This window comes from Sceloporus occidentalis, unplaced genomic scaffold, assembly GCF_023333645.1.
Source record: "Sceloporus occidentalis isolate IW3139 unplaced genomic scaffold, rSceOcc1.0.p SCAF_72, whole genome shotgun sequence".
In the NCBI taxonomy this organism is placed as follows: Eukaryota; Metazoa; Chordata; class Lepidosauria; order Squamata; family Phrynosomatidae; genus Sceloporus; species Sceloporus occidentalis.
The window spans coordinates 102,935-117,553 of NW_028317052.1; the positions used below are offsets into that span (position 1 = coordinate 102,935).

The 14,619-nt window shown below is 37.0% G+C and overlaps 1 protein-coding gene across 3 annotated transcripts in view; it reads left to right on the forward strand.

Moving 5' to 3' along the window:
* Positions 1-1,404: 1,404 nt before the first annotated feature.
* LOC149286040 (glycine receptor subunit alpha-2-like) overlaps positions 1,405-14,619 on the forward strand; it is a 68,449-nt gene continuing 55,234 nt past the window's right edge. For 2 of the 3 annotated variants that reach the window (XM_089494382.1, XM_089494383.1), the window contains exons 1-3: positions 1,405-1,472; positions 3,100-3,230; positions 13,096-13,163. In XM_089494382.1, coding sequence (XP_089350508.1) covers positions 1,405-1,472; positions 3,100-3,230; positions 13,096-13,163 — 267 coding nt within the window. Of the gene's footprint in view, positions 1,473-3,099; positions 3,231-13,095; positions 13,164-13,269; positions 13,338-14,619 lie in introns of all 3 variants that reach the window. The other variant, XM_089494384.1, reaches the window with a different exon arrangement.

Here is a 14,619-nt window from a genome sequence, read left to right on the forward strand (position 1 = left end):
GGCCAGTTTTAATCACCAGTCTGTTCCTTATGGCCAATATGGCAACCCCATTTAAGAGAGAGTTGCCATGAGAATTTGCAGGAGAGTTGTGGTTTCACTTCACTGTTTATTATGAAAGCCATGATTTTGCCTTTATCCTGCAGAAGACTTTATATGTAAAATAATAGGTTTACTATCAGTCAGTAGCTGCCAATATCAGTCAGTAGAACTAGCCATCAGACTAAAAAAAAAGCTTTTTCCTTGAATGACCAAATAAATTGTTAATATTGTAGAAGCCATTGTTAAGAAGCAGTTTTGTTACCCAAACGCAGCAGGCAAAACTAATGTAACACAAATAAAAACACAAAAGCTAAAAATCTATTTTTTAAACTAGGGTACAATGTGTCCACTTGTATTATTTTTTATTCTTGATTGCATGCCTTCACTTTTTATTGTTGCATGGGTCTGTATGACCATAGGAGTCAGATACCTTGCAAACTTAAACAGGCAGCCACATAATGTGTCCCGGGGAGGGAGACACTTTGGACCTACAAGAAGGGATTGAGATAGCTGTCTCTACACCCTCCCACCAACTACCCCTCTACAGTTGCAGTATTAAAAGCTTCTGTTCCAGATCTCACACCCCTCCTTCTCTACTCCTACACCAGCCTCCGTGCCAGCATCAGCAGCATCACCAGCATCACCATCAGCAGCATCACCAGCATCACCATCAGCAGCATCAGCAGCATCACCATCAGCAGCATCAGCAGCATCACCATCAGCAGCAGCAGCATCAGCATCAGAGAAGTAGCTGCTGCTACACCAAGGAGCGCATCAGCATCTGTAAATACTGTATCAGCAGCTCTGAACTGCTGGGGCCACTCGGCACACATCCAAATACATAGGGGTCCAATATATTATCCTAATCTAAAAGTTTAGAGGAGGGGTTTAGGAGCATTAACCCCTTCCCGATCTTCCTTATTTATCCGTGCCTATGGATTCCAGTGTCCGTATGGAACTCTCACCATCAGGATTGTGTGTGTAATTGCAACATACGTGTCAAACAGAGCAGCGTTCCCGAACTGGCAAATGTGGGGGGTCCACGGTATGTTCTTAAGGTAGCCTTTCCCTGGACTGAAAAAAAGGCAGCAAGGAAGGGGGGAAAGCACATCGTCTCCTGCTTTGTCTCCTGATAATGAGCCTTGGTTTGACCTAAGAATGCTTCCAGATCCAATCTCTGGTTGTGATCACCCCAAAGACAATCACAATGCTGATTTGTCTTGTTTTGTTACGGAAGGACAACAAACACATGGGATCTAGACACTAGAAGCCGTGTTTTAACACTCTTGGCTTGCACCATCAGCTTTTTGCTTCTGGAATCGTTTCTGGAATATTTTTTTACAATCATCACAGAAAACAGAAGGAATGAGCCGGCAGCTGGTCACAATTCTGACAGCCTTGCTTTCAATAACCCTTGAAACCAATCACTTAAGGTAGGCAAAAATGAAATCATGCTGTGATGACATTTACAAACGCAGCTATGTCATATACATATATGTAAAATGCATGTAAAGGATTTCTTTCCACCTTTCTAGTGAAGTGCAGTAAATCAATGGATATTCATGTTTAATGCAGCTTTACAGGGGGGGGGGGGGCTTGATTTGTGAATTCAGTAGTTGTACTGTAATATTACCATTCCCAAATGGTGTATTTAATCTGCTAGTAAATCAGATCACATCCAAGATCCTCTTTCTGTTTCCCTGTGATTTAATCCTAATTTTGGTAGTTAATAAGTGCACTGCCTACATGCTTGTGTGTGCATAGGAATGAGCCATATATCTATTTTATACAACAGACCCACACCAATGGCACAGCATTTCCCATACAGATGCTCCCTGCTGCATTACAAACTGTTATTAAAATAATCAAATGTCAAGCTAAAACAAAAAAAACTATTTCTCAAAATGAACATTAAACAAATGGATGATCAGGTGTTGGGTTGATTTTTTTCATAGGAAATTTCATGTTAAAGCAATATATTGTGTTTACATTATTAAATATTATTTAAAAACATGTGAAGATCAAGGTTTTTGCACTGGATCTCTTCTTGTCCTTGTGTTTCAGTTGATTTTGAAATGATGCCATTTTGTCTGAGTATACATGATCTCCTATTTTAACCCAAGAAATCATTGCAAAAGGGCCATTATATTATCATTAATTTCTTAATGTATGGCATGTTAACTGTTTAATGGAATAGTGGTTAACATGGCGATAATGGTAAATTTCAGTAGTGCTACCTAACCTTTAATTAATCTGTCCTCATGTTATTCTTATGTTTCACATGCTATGCCCATGGATTATCAGAGACATTGTAAGGCCCTTTGACTGTTGCTAGAATGCATACATGTATAAGGAACCAACATATGTCTATGTAAAGCTATGGATCTCAAAATCTATGACATTTTGAATTGACCGTCAAAGTTATTGGATAATACTCGGGATATGATTTTTGACATTAATATCACATTAACAGTGATTCTCTTGCACATTTCTGATATAGAAGTCTGTTGCCATGCGATACAGAATTTGGAGTTAAACTAGATTAACCCTGCAGAAATGTAGGTCTACATCATAAAGAAATAACGGAATATACTTTCAGCTGATCAAGAGTAAAGATTCAGGCTTCAGACTGCTTAATTTGATGCAATTATATATATATATATATATATATAAATAAATAAATAAATAAATAAATATATATATATATATATATTGATTACTGTTTGCAATACCTGCCATAAAATAAAGTTTGAGAGGTCCTATAATTCTATAAGAAAAGTTTATTTAATAAACTTCCATTGAAAGTTGTGAAAATTATCATCATCAATGACAGAAAACCTTTTGCTGTATGATATCATCAAATGGGACCTGCATTTGACTTGTCCAACCTGATGGGAGTTATAGTCCCCAGAACCTTATCAGGTTGCCTGGCTGTTTGTGACACAAAGGCAATCATGATTAGCATTGATGAATGGATTCTATTAATAGGAATGCTAACAATTAACACAATTTAACTAACTAAAAACCACAAGAGCTAACAGTGAATGCTAATTTGTTTAGGACTGCTTTCTGTAAAGAACATGATTCCAGGGGAAAATCTCCTCCACAGAGCATGTCTCCTTCAGACTTCTTGGACAAGTTAATGGGAAGGACATCGGGATACGATGCAAGAATCAGACCAAACTTTAAAGGTAAGCTGTATTTATGAAAATAAATAAATAATACAATCATTCATATTAGTCAAGCAATAATATACATATTTAATTGGCTTGATTAACAAGCCTTAAAATGTATCTAATTTAGTAAATATTTCATCAGTTATTGCATGACAGCATGTAATTTAATGAGTATGAGAATAATGAGAATATTATTGGCTAAATAGGTGTATAGGAATGTTTCAGTAGTATTATAGACCAGACTTAAAAACCCTTATGCTAAATAAATGTAATAGTTATGGTAGAACATCTGTGGATTTTGATATCCAGAGTTTGCCATCCAGACCAGCTGGATTAGCAGAAGAATATTTCTTCCTAAATTTTACATTAGTATGTAGTACAGTGGTAAACATTATTATATACATAATACAAAATGTTTTCCTAAAAAAAAATAAAGCAAAACAGTTGTAAAGAACAGAAAAAAAATAATTAAATAAATTACGGAATAGTATAGTTCATACAAAAAAAAACCCAACAAATGTTTTTGTTTTATAAAGAGCAACTTAATTTTTCATTGTGTTTTTTTTTCTTTACAAAAAAATGCATTTAATCATATCCAATCATGCCTGTTTTTGCTACCATGCCTTAAAAGGAAGTCATGTTTTTTTACTATGTCTTAAAGCAACCAATCCATCATTTTGAGAGACACTGTTCCAATACATTCCATTCATTGCTTCAACTGAAATAACATTGATCATGAGTAATGAAGAGTCAGGGAAACCCCCTTGGAAAAGGGATCCCTCTGTGTTCCTTAGCAATTATCTGGGATTCTTAACATACCTCCTCTTGTAGCTGGAAAGGATAGTTAAAAGGACAGTCTTGTTTCATTTTACCTATACAGCACGCAAAAGACATGCTAGTATCTGGTGGTCTTAAAAAGGAATTGTCATCATCTTACCTTTTACTATAACTAAATACATTTATGAAAACTACCTATAGCCAGGGCCAGTCCTACTATATGGGTTAAGTAAGCAGCTGCCTAGGGGCAAAGCTGGTGAGGGCACATATTCTTCCCTTTGCTACCAAGTGAATGCATGCAGGAGATCATGGTTTACCTAGGGGTCTAGAAACACTCGGGCCAACCCTGTGTATAGCTTGGGATTTGTGTTTGTAAATCAATAAATTGTTTTGGAGAACATTTATTCTTAAAGTTCGCCTTCAGAGAAACTGAAATTGTGTCTTCCTACTCCTAACCCACCCAAACAGTAATCATCAAATTAATACTAGGAGAGAGTTAACTCAATGGGGAACAATAATCATACAGTGCATATCCAAAGAACAGGAGCTTTGGTTTCCCTTTCCCACGGTATACACATAAAGTTGGTTTTTAATATATGCATTGCTTATTTTATTCTGTAAACACCATTACTTAGATTTACTTGGTGAATAGGATGTAATAAAAGATATCAGTAGGCTTTAATCTCTGTTGTTTCAAAATAGATGCAGAATTAATGTTCTTAGGTATCACACTTTGGCGAGATTGTCTATCTTCCACAGTACTTAACATAAGCATGTTTGTTTCCAGATTATAACACATAGAGGATTTGCTAGAGATCTGGGAGTGCTTTTCAAATGGCTTAATATTCAAACGGTGATTCTAGAACTTGATATTGCATTTATTAGCAGTAGCTTTCAAGAAGGCTTTTTAACTTTATCTGTACTTCTGTATTAAGCTTAGTTCAATGATTATAATCAAAGTAATTCATATCCTCTCTGTTTCTCTGGAATACACAGGCTTGGCTACGTAAGTCTCAATGTCAGTGTATTGCATTCAGGTAGCATTAATGCTTTGTAAAATAAAATAGAGTATTTAAAAAAATCTAAATTCTATGAAATTTGCATTTGATTTTAGAATGAAATAATTTCAAAATGTTTTTTGCCTTCTTTTGGATCAAGATTAGGAAGGTTAGGTAGAAGGGTTGAACTTGATGGAGTTAGGTCGTTTTTTAACCTTATAGACTATGTAACTATGATTATATTTGGAAAAAGGGTCTAAAATTACTTAAAAGACAATATGGCAGTATATCTGGGGGCAACCAAAGACTAGTCATCTAGTGTATTAGTAAAAATGCATGGAAGGGGGCCACAGCCATTATATGAAATTACTTACTAGCTACAACCTCTGGCAGAAGGTCCTTCTGCATGAGCGCAAAAACCTCCATATGTGGAGGACATGTCAGAACGAGTCAGCACTTTATTAAAATTATTAACATTCTATAGAATACACTTGTGAAAGTGATGTTGGGTTTAGGGACATTTTCATACCTGGCAGCCTGTCAGGGCAGGCTGCCTGGAACTATCCGTCTTCTGGGGGAATAGCTTTGTAAGAGGCAGGGCTAGCCAGCTGTGTTGGTGGGGCTATCACTGCATGGACTGGAATTGGCCATGCATAGGGACCGGGCTAGCCCCAGATGGTCTTGAGTAGGAGGGAAAATGGACAAGGAGTTGGTATAACTCCCGGTTTCGCTGCTCGGACATGATGATGAATTTGTCAGTCTGGAGTCTAGGTCAAACCTGGAGGGTTTACAGGTATAGACACTATAAATAAACTGTTAACTGGAAAGCCTGATCTATTAAAAGCAAATATGGCAGTTATAGCAAGAAGCTCCTAGGCCACAGAGTAATATTGTCGTCTATTTTGTTAACCTGATTCAAACAGGAGTGTCTTGACTAAAACAGGAACTGTAACAAGAATAGATGAATTATTAGCTCAATACCAGAAAATGGTTATACAAATTTATATTATATAGTCTGGCTGGTATTTATGATTTCTATGGATCACCAGAGTGACAGAGAGTTAGTTTTTCAGTGTTTCCTACACCATTATCAAGGTAAGTATTGAAAACCAAAACACTATTTAATGACAGAGGCTTCAACCCCTAATTAAATGACCTGTCTAGTCTGTTATAATATAACAACACGGACCAGTTTATTTCCCTGTTGAGTCCTGATGTATGTAATGCAGAAACCTTCTCATATTATCAGCATACTGATCTAGAGACACATGTGAAAATGCTGTGTGTGAATCTTCCAGATACTTCACAAAGCTATGATAAGCTAAGTACAGTGGATTTTGAAATATTTGCAATGTTATTCATCTTTCCACTGAATGAACAAACTTCAATAAAACAGAATCTAGAATTTTACTCAAGCCAGCACCCCAAATCTGTTTTGTGGGTTCATATGGCAGGGTCACAAAGCGTGCCTTCTAGAGTCAGTTCTTAGGAAATGCCACAAACACATTTTAAAAACCGGCGGTGTCCGTGACTGAGGGCAGAGGGGAGCTCTGTCCTTATGTTCATCCCTGTAATATCATGTAGAGTTGCTGGTAAGTGAAGCAACCAGCTGGTTATACATGTGCCTTATGCTTATGGTCAGTTTGGCAAATCAAGGCTACTTAGGGTCTCTGTTCACTAAATGTTAACATAATTGTACGCTATAATTTACTATACTTATTTAGAGTTTACTGTTTATTTGTAGCCTTACCAGTGTTACCAAATTTCGGAGCATTTGGAGCTTTAAGGATTCTTTTTGGATTCTAAAGACCTTAGAATGCTATGTGACACATGGAATAAATTACAATCAATGCTGCAATTGATTATTTCTATGGATAACCAATTATATGTTGTTTATACCTATACAATCACTCTACCTGTCTTAACATTTTATGCACATGAATCCTTCATATATAGAGGGCAGTTATCAAAGGCAAAGTGCGCCTTCAGGACCTAGGCTATTGATTATAGTTTAGGCAAATATAAAGTAATAATAAAATACCTAAGCATTCTATAATTTTAAGTCATTTTTGAAAGGTGCTTAGAAGTGTCAGCACTTTCACAAAAATATGGTCAAAAGCTATACCTAGCAAAAAAAACCAAAACCCAGAAAACAGAATCACAGCAATAGTAATTATTGTTGACCATAAAAATTGCCTTTACTTATTGCACGTCCAGTGGTGTATTTACCTTTGGCATTCGTTTAAGCCTGCACGACCCGCGGACCAGTAGAGGAGATCAGAGGTCTCCCCTGTAACTTGTCCATTGAGGAGCTGCACACCGGGGAGAGGGCAATCTACTGCCACAGGGGGACTGCCACTACCCTAGGCCTAGTCGGCCTTGGCCAGGATACATCACTGTGTATGTCATATAAAGTTTGTGATATCTTTTAGTATTTACCCTCCCTGAAGTAACATACCTACCTGGATCACTTTTATAACAAAACATGTCATATCCACATTTAATCATACATTAAATTGAAAAAAATGAAAAGAGCATTGTGCCACTTTTTAATTTCTTTGTCAAATTGGAATTTTCTTGGAAAAATATTTTGTACTTGGGTCCAAAATACAGTGATGTATAAAGTAAAATAGTTTAATATTGCCAAAAAAACCTAATCTTGTTTGAATTTCTAACAAAAAAACTTCCTTTATCTGCATGCCTGGAGGCAGCCATTGTTGTTAGTCATGTGATATTTTGAATAACGTTTTTCCTGCTCAAACGCCACACTGAACTGATTCTTTATGGCAATGCTAATTAAGTTATTAGTTATAGTTTCTGCCTGTGATTAAGACTGAGATCTGTTTCTTTCCACAGGCAGTATCATAAGGAGTCAGTGTGTTGGGTACATTGGGCTAATCCCAGTTATTATCCAAAAATGAGAATATTTTTGGAAAAAATATTTTAAGTATTTTTAATAATTGTTGTGAGTACCCTTTTAAGATAACTCATAGGAATGCCATTTAAATGTTATTATTACAATAAGCAGCAGTGTGTGATGTAGCACTTGTTGGGTCAATATATTCAAGAGAAGCTTATTTTAAATGTATCTACATATGCACATTTCCAGACCACCCTAGAGCAACCAGTCTTTTTTTTTTTAAAACATACCTGGGGCTTCCCTTTACTTAGTGAATGAAAACAAAACAACACAAAATAATAATAACACACGTAACAAGCAGTTACTATACGATAAGTCTTATTTCCTCTTGTTATTCTAATTTACACTATTTGTTCAAGATGAGAATTCTTATCTGCAAGATAGAGAAAATAATCTTTTTGTGGAATGTCATATTTCTCTGGGTTGAGTGCAAACAGAGAACAAAAACAAAGCAAAACAAAAAATAACACTTAAAATAACAATACAGCATTAAAACCAAAACACATACAAAGAAAAATTAGGATTAGTAACAGGCATACCTATAAACATTTGCCATGTATCATAATAATATACAGGTGCCAAAAACAAAACTCAAAAAAACCATAAAGGTGCAGTGGCGTAACAAAAGACGCCAGGGCCTCCCTGTTGGCGGCCAAGATTCTCCTCTTCCTACACACACACAGTAACATACTTACACACACTATCATACTTACACACCCTAATACACATACATACTTGCAGGCACACACTTACATACTAACACACACCCAACCACATACTTACAAACACACTGTGACACACATACAACCATACTCACACACACATAGTAACATAGACACACCTCTCTACCTTGGTTGGCTGAGAAGGAGGGAGTTCAGTAGCATACTTCTAAACACATTAATATACTTAACAAACTCTCTAAAAGTTGCAAGTCTACCTCCCAATATGTTCATTAGAATCTTTTGCACTAACCTGATGAAATTCTGTTGTTTTTTTTTACATAGGTTTTGATAGTGTGTCTTGGTTAACACGGATCTTTATATAAGGAGTTGGTTTTGGTATTCTTTTAATGCCAAATTAACAAGTTCACAAAACAGAGCAAGAATTCAGTGCATACCCAGTAAATCACCTATCTACGGCATAAATATTGGGGATTCCATAACACTATATGGCCAAATAGATTAGTGTGCCACTATGTCAATGTACCCAAAGTTTGTTGAGTCCTATCTAACTTTTAATGGCTATATTGCCAAAGAGACTCATGCATTTAAAGCCTTCTCTGGACACCGTTAATGAGCCACCTGTAAGGCAGGAGGTTTGGTGAGAACCTGCAAATATGCACAGCAAAAAAATTATATTTATATTAATGATGTTAATTTTATTTAATCTAGAATATATCTAAAAGAGCAAAATATTTGTTAAAGTAGAGGTGTGGCTAGAGTGAGGGCTTCGCCAAACATTTATATATTTTGCCTTGGAAAGAATGCGAGCTACCCACAAACCTGGTCAAAGTGCGGGCTATTATATCTTTTACAAACTGTGGCTGCTTTTAGCCTGGAACAAATAATTAAAGGGCGTTGTTCATAATATATTATTTAAACCAATTCACCAAACATTATAGCTATAGTGTTAATATATAATTCAATAAAATTGCAACATAATCAGAATTAGCCACCATCTTTATTGTTTGACATACAAAGCCATTGAGGACATTTGTTTTAGGTAGAAATTCAAAATTTAAAGTGTCCTGTTCTTTTTTTACACATACACCATGGGTACTTACTAGAGCTTTACTCTCTCTTTATGTTCTGAAAAGCCTCTAAACCACTTGTAAGATGTATACAATAATATAGGACAGGGCTCGACAAATCCAGGCGCCAGGTCGCCATGGCGACTCAGAATTTTGTCCTGGCGCCTAGGTGTTTGTCAACCTGTGATCGCGGGGTGCGCTGCTGCTGCTGTCTGCCCAGGAGTCTGGGCAGACAGCACAGCCACGTAGAGCCCGCCCCACGGAGTGATTCTGTAGGCTGAAACTGCGATTGCAGGAAAACCTGCAATTGCGTTTTCAGCTGCCACAGGCAGCTTCAGGAAAGGGGGTTGAGTGTTGATTGGGTCCAAACACAAGTGTGGGGACCTGACACAACACCCCCTTTCTGCCTGATCGCTCCATGAGAGCGAAAGTGCAGCGTTAGCCCCTTCAATGCCGCATTTTAGGGGTTAATTCCCGTTTTGTACGGGGCTTTGCTGCTGGTGGTCTGCCTGGAAGCCCAGGCAGGCCAGCAACATCAAAAACATGCCCCCACAAGCCCTTTGATGATTCCTGTAGGCATGGAAGCCTACAGCAGTCATCAGAGTCTCCCCCTGCAATGGCTGGTCTATAGACCAGCAATTGCGTCCCAGCTGTCAGAGGCAGCTTCAGGGACAGGGGGAGAGGGTTCTTTAATCTCCACATGAGTGTGGAGACGAGCCCCAACACCCCCCTGCTGCCTGATCGCTCCATGAGAGCGACAGTGCAGCGTTAACCCCTTCAATTCCATAATTGTGTATAACCCCATTGCAGGGGTTAACATTTGTCTCCACAAGCTTGTGGGGACTAAATATCAGTCAATGCTGTGTCCAATGGAACATCAGCATTGAAAGCGTTAAAAAAATAATAATAATTAAAAAAAAAAAAACAACAACAAAAACCAGCACTGACCTGAAAGTCCAGGGTGCTTTCAGGTCAAATGCTGTGAGTTTAGTAAGTGGGCTGATGATGATCAGATTACGCCTGACCAACTGTTAGTTTAAAAAAAAATCCTGGCTCCTAACTTTTTTAACTGGCGAATGAAAATTCTCCATAAAATATATCATAAAAATGCGTCTGCTTTCTCTTAATTGCCCCTTACTAGTCAAAAGCTATAACAGGATCCCCAGACTAAATATACACAGTGAGGTATACTAAGCAATTAATACATTTTATGGCATGTATGCTTTTTTCCAAGGAATGCCACAGCAATTTTTGTCAGTCATTTCCAGTCTGCAACACAGAATGAAGTCTTACATTTTTTTAATGTATTATTCTTATGCAATCATGTAGCTTTAAGGATAGGCAAAGTGTCTGTACAGGGACACCAGTGTCCGTGGCAACAGTTGGGAAGGTCCATAGAAGATCACAAAATTGTCCAATGTTGGTGCCTAACCATGTGTAGCTTTAGAATTATACATTATCAATCAAACTCGATATATGACTACATTTGAAGGATCATTAAAAAAAAAAAAAGCATATGGAGGGAAACAAATGCAAATGGAAAGACTCAGATGACAAAATATGGGAGAAAAAGGATGAGGAAAGGGGCAGAAATGTTATGTTGCCATGGTGACCATGCTAACTAATTTGGCGTGGATGTGAGTTAGTTGGCTGAAACCTTATTTGCTTATGTGCAGGGAGACTAAGCAATATCAAGATAACATCTTGATATAAAGAAACAGAAGTTGTGAAAATTCTTTATGTTGGTGTGAGTATAAGATACATCAAAGAGTGGATGAAACTGAGTGATAAGGAATGTTTGCAAGAGCATGTAAAAAATACTGATTTAATTGAAAATGGTTACTTGGATTAAGTGACTTTAAATCTCCCTGAAGACAAGTTTGTATTTATTGATTACGGCCTGCAAAGAAGTGTTGTTTGACATCAGCATTCTAATCCACAATTTCTTTGAAACTGCACCTGTAAAGCAAAATAAATGTTAGTGTCATTTTATTAAAAAATTCCCCTATACATATTGCTTTCCAGCTTTTAAGCAACCATAGAGGTGAGATGCACTTGTAAAGATTTTAGTTTCCTGATTTTCCCGCCCAAGTCCTGGGCTTCAGTGTCCAGCCTAAACATGGAGTGAACCATGTGGGATCGCAGGCATACCTGGGAGCTCTTCGGTTGAAGCGCTGCTTCTCTGGTTCTCCGGGTCACTGTAGGAAATCTCAGGGTCGTGGGAGCAGCGTTTAGGCAAACCCCACTCCAAGCCCATTTCCCTTCCCACCCCTTACAATTTAAATACATTTGGGGGCCCCATCTGCAACATCATTGGCCCCGCTCACTCCCTTCAGCAAGCCTGTCCATTGATGCCAGCAGACTGCCCACTGACATCAGCGGACCCGTCCATTGTCAACAAACTCGCCCACCTGCGGCCCAAATTGGGAGAGCTCTGGGTAGCTGGAGCCTGGATGTTCCCATGTATGATTATAAGGCCACAATAGATCACTGGTTCCTGGGCTTCTTCTACTGAGATATGCATCCCTTTTATTCCCTCCATGACCAATAATTTGGGATGGCAGTATTCTTAGTCCGTACAGGCAGGATAAAGAGACTTACATTGGAATTGCAATACAGAAATATTTTAATATAATTAACATACTCAATGCATTGCTCATACATCGCCGATTAATGGGTCAGCATTCAAAAACTTGAAACCAGCCAAACCTTTCATAGACAACGAAATGATCAATGTTATATTTTCTCACGGAATCCATCATTTTTGCAAACATTTATCAACCGCATGCTCATCTGTATTCAGTGTACGGGAAGTGAATATAATATACCTTTGTACAGTAGAAGACATGGCATTTATTGATCCCTGTTTTCCCAAGGGATGTAAAAAATGTGCACGACCCTCTGCATTTCAGACATTTATTCAGAGTGACTCTCCGTGTCTTTGACTTGCTTCTATTTTCATTAGATTTTCACTAAATACATTTCCAAATGTATTTTGTGTCTAACATTCCCATTTGTGTCATTGAGTTATGCCTATCTCTCTGCTTTCATATCTTCCCCTGATCATACTCATAAGCGTACTGTCTAAAGCGTCCGTATTTTCCACTGTTTTTACATTACATCGCTTGTTGAAGAGATGATTGTATTTGTTTTTTTAAAGCTTTTACATGTAATTCACCATTACCATACATTACCAGCATAGTACTATACATGATTTCATTTTACATCATCAGTTGACAATACACAAACCAGCATTTTTCTGTTCATGTTTTATTTAATATTCCAGCATCCACAATGCTTTGATTCACTGCTTTTTTACCATTTTTTTCTGAAATGAAATTTACCTTTCTTCCTCTGTGCCTGCCATGGCTCGTACAGATCCAACTCATTCCTTTGCTTCTGCATATATTGCAACATTCTTATTGCATTCCACAGGTCCTCCTGTAAACGTTACATGCAATATTTTTATAAACAGTTTTGGATCAGTTACAGAAACCACCATGGTAAGTGCAGCTATTGCTGCTGGCAAAGCCCATCCTAAACGAATGCTTTTCTCTAAACGCAATCTGTCATTTCTTTTTTTTTCTCTATCTATTGTTTAATTTACAGGTCCTCCTGTAAATGTTACCTGCAACATATTTATCAACAGCTTTGGTTCAATAGCAGAAACTACAATGGTGAGTGGGATTGACCATTGATGCCACCCTGCGAAGGAGATGGACATGCTATCCGAGACTACTAATTCAGCTAGAAGTAACCAAACAAAAAAACTATTATAATGGCACATTGACATTAAAATGGTCTTAGCATAAGGTTTATCACTAACAGTATTGGGTAACAATAATCATTAATATTTTTATTTTTTTGGAAAATATATTTTCTAATAATAATATAAATTATTTTTTTTTGCGCTGGGATTGCTTTAATGCAATTTAAATATTAAGTATTCATATTTGTAAGCAGATTTATTGATCGGATTATACTATTTTACCATTCATTCACACAATAAAAAAAATATTCTTTAATAATTGTGATATTATAATATTAATTTGCACAATAAAAATATATATTTAATTTCAGCAGAACAATAAAAAAGCATCAAAAAAGCATGTCAACATCTTGGCAGGATGGCGTTCAATGCGATTAATTGGACACGCTTACAATGCTGCATTGTTTTCTACCTAGTCCTCTCATTGCATTTTACGTGGCACCCGAAAAAATGTACATGTGCACATTTCCAAACTTCATTGTTGCCTCTGGCACATGCACAATGAACCTCGATTTATCAAACGGTGTCATCTTATCTCCAGTGAAAAAATCAATCGGTCTTATGCTATTTATAAGCTGAGTTTTGAAGGATGCACAATGAACCATCTTTTTTGATGAATCTGAAGTTGTGAATGATAGGACAGAAGGATTTTTCACTTGCGATAAGTTTACGCAGTTTGAAAAATGTTGGTTGAAATATTTGTTGTTTTCCTCGCTTTGCTTTGTTTATAAAATAATCTAAATATTTGATGATGCTATTTGTTGATTTGTAAAATAGTATGTATTTGTTACAAAAAAAACTTTTTCTTTTAAAAAGCACCAAACTTTTAGGGTGCGGCCTATATCCGAGTCAATACAGTATATATATATATATATATATATATATATATATATATATATATATATATTATAATTATATCAAACAGGCAGCTCTCCAGAGCTTTTACATAGATACCTTTTTGGATGGTCAATGAGTACCTGTGAGGTTTCCACAGAGTATTAACAACTTACTCAGGCGGGGAGGCAAAGTGTCTGGACGGGGACACCAGGGTCCATGACAAAGCTTATAGAAGTAATTGCTACTTATGGGGCATTTAGTCAAATGTCTAACACAGAATGCTACTGCCTACCCTTGTTAATGAGAGCATTTTCGGATCAAGGTCATTGGTGTTTTTACACCAGCCCCAGAAA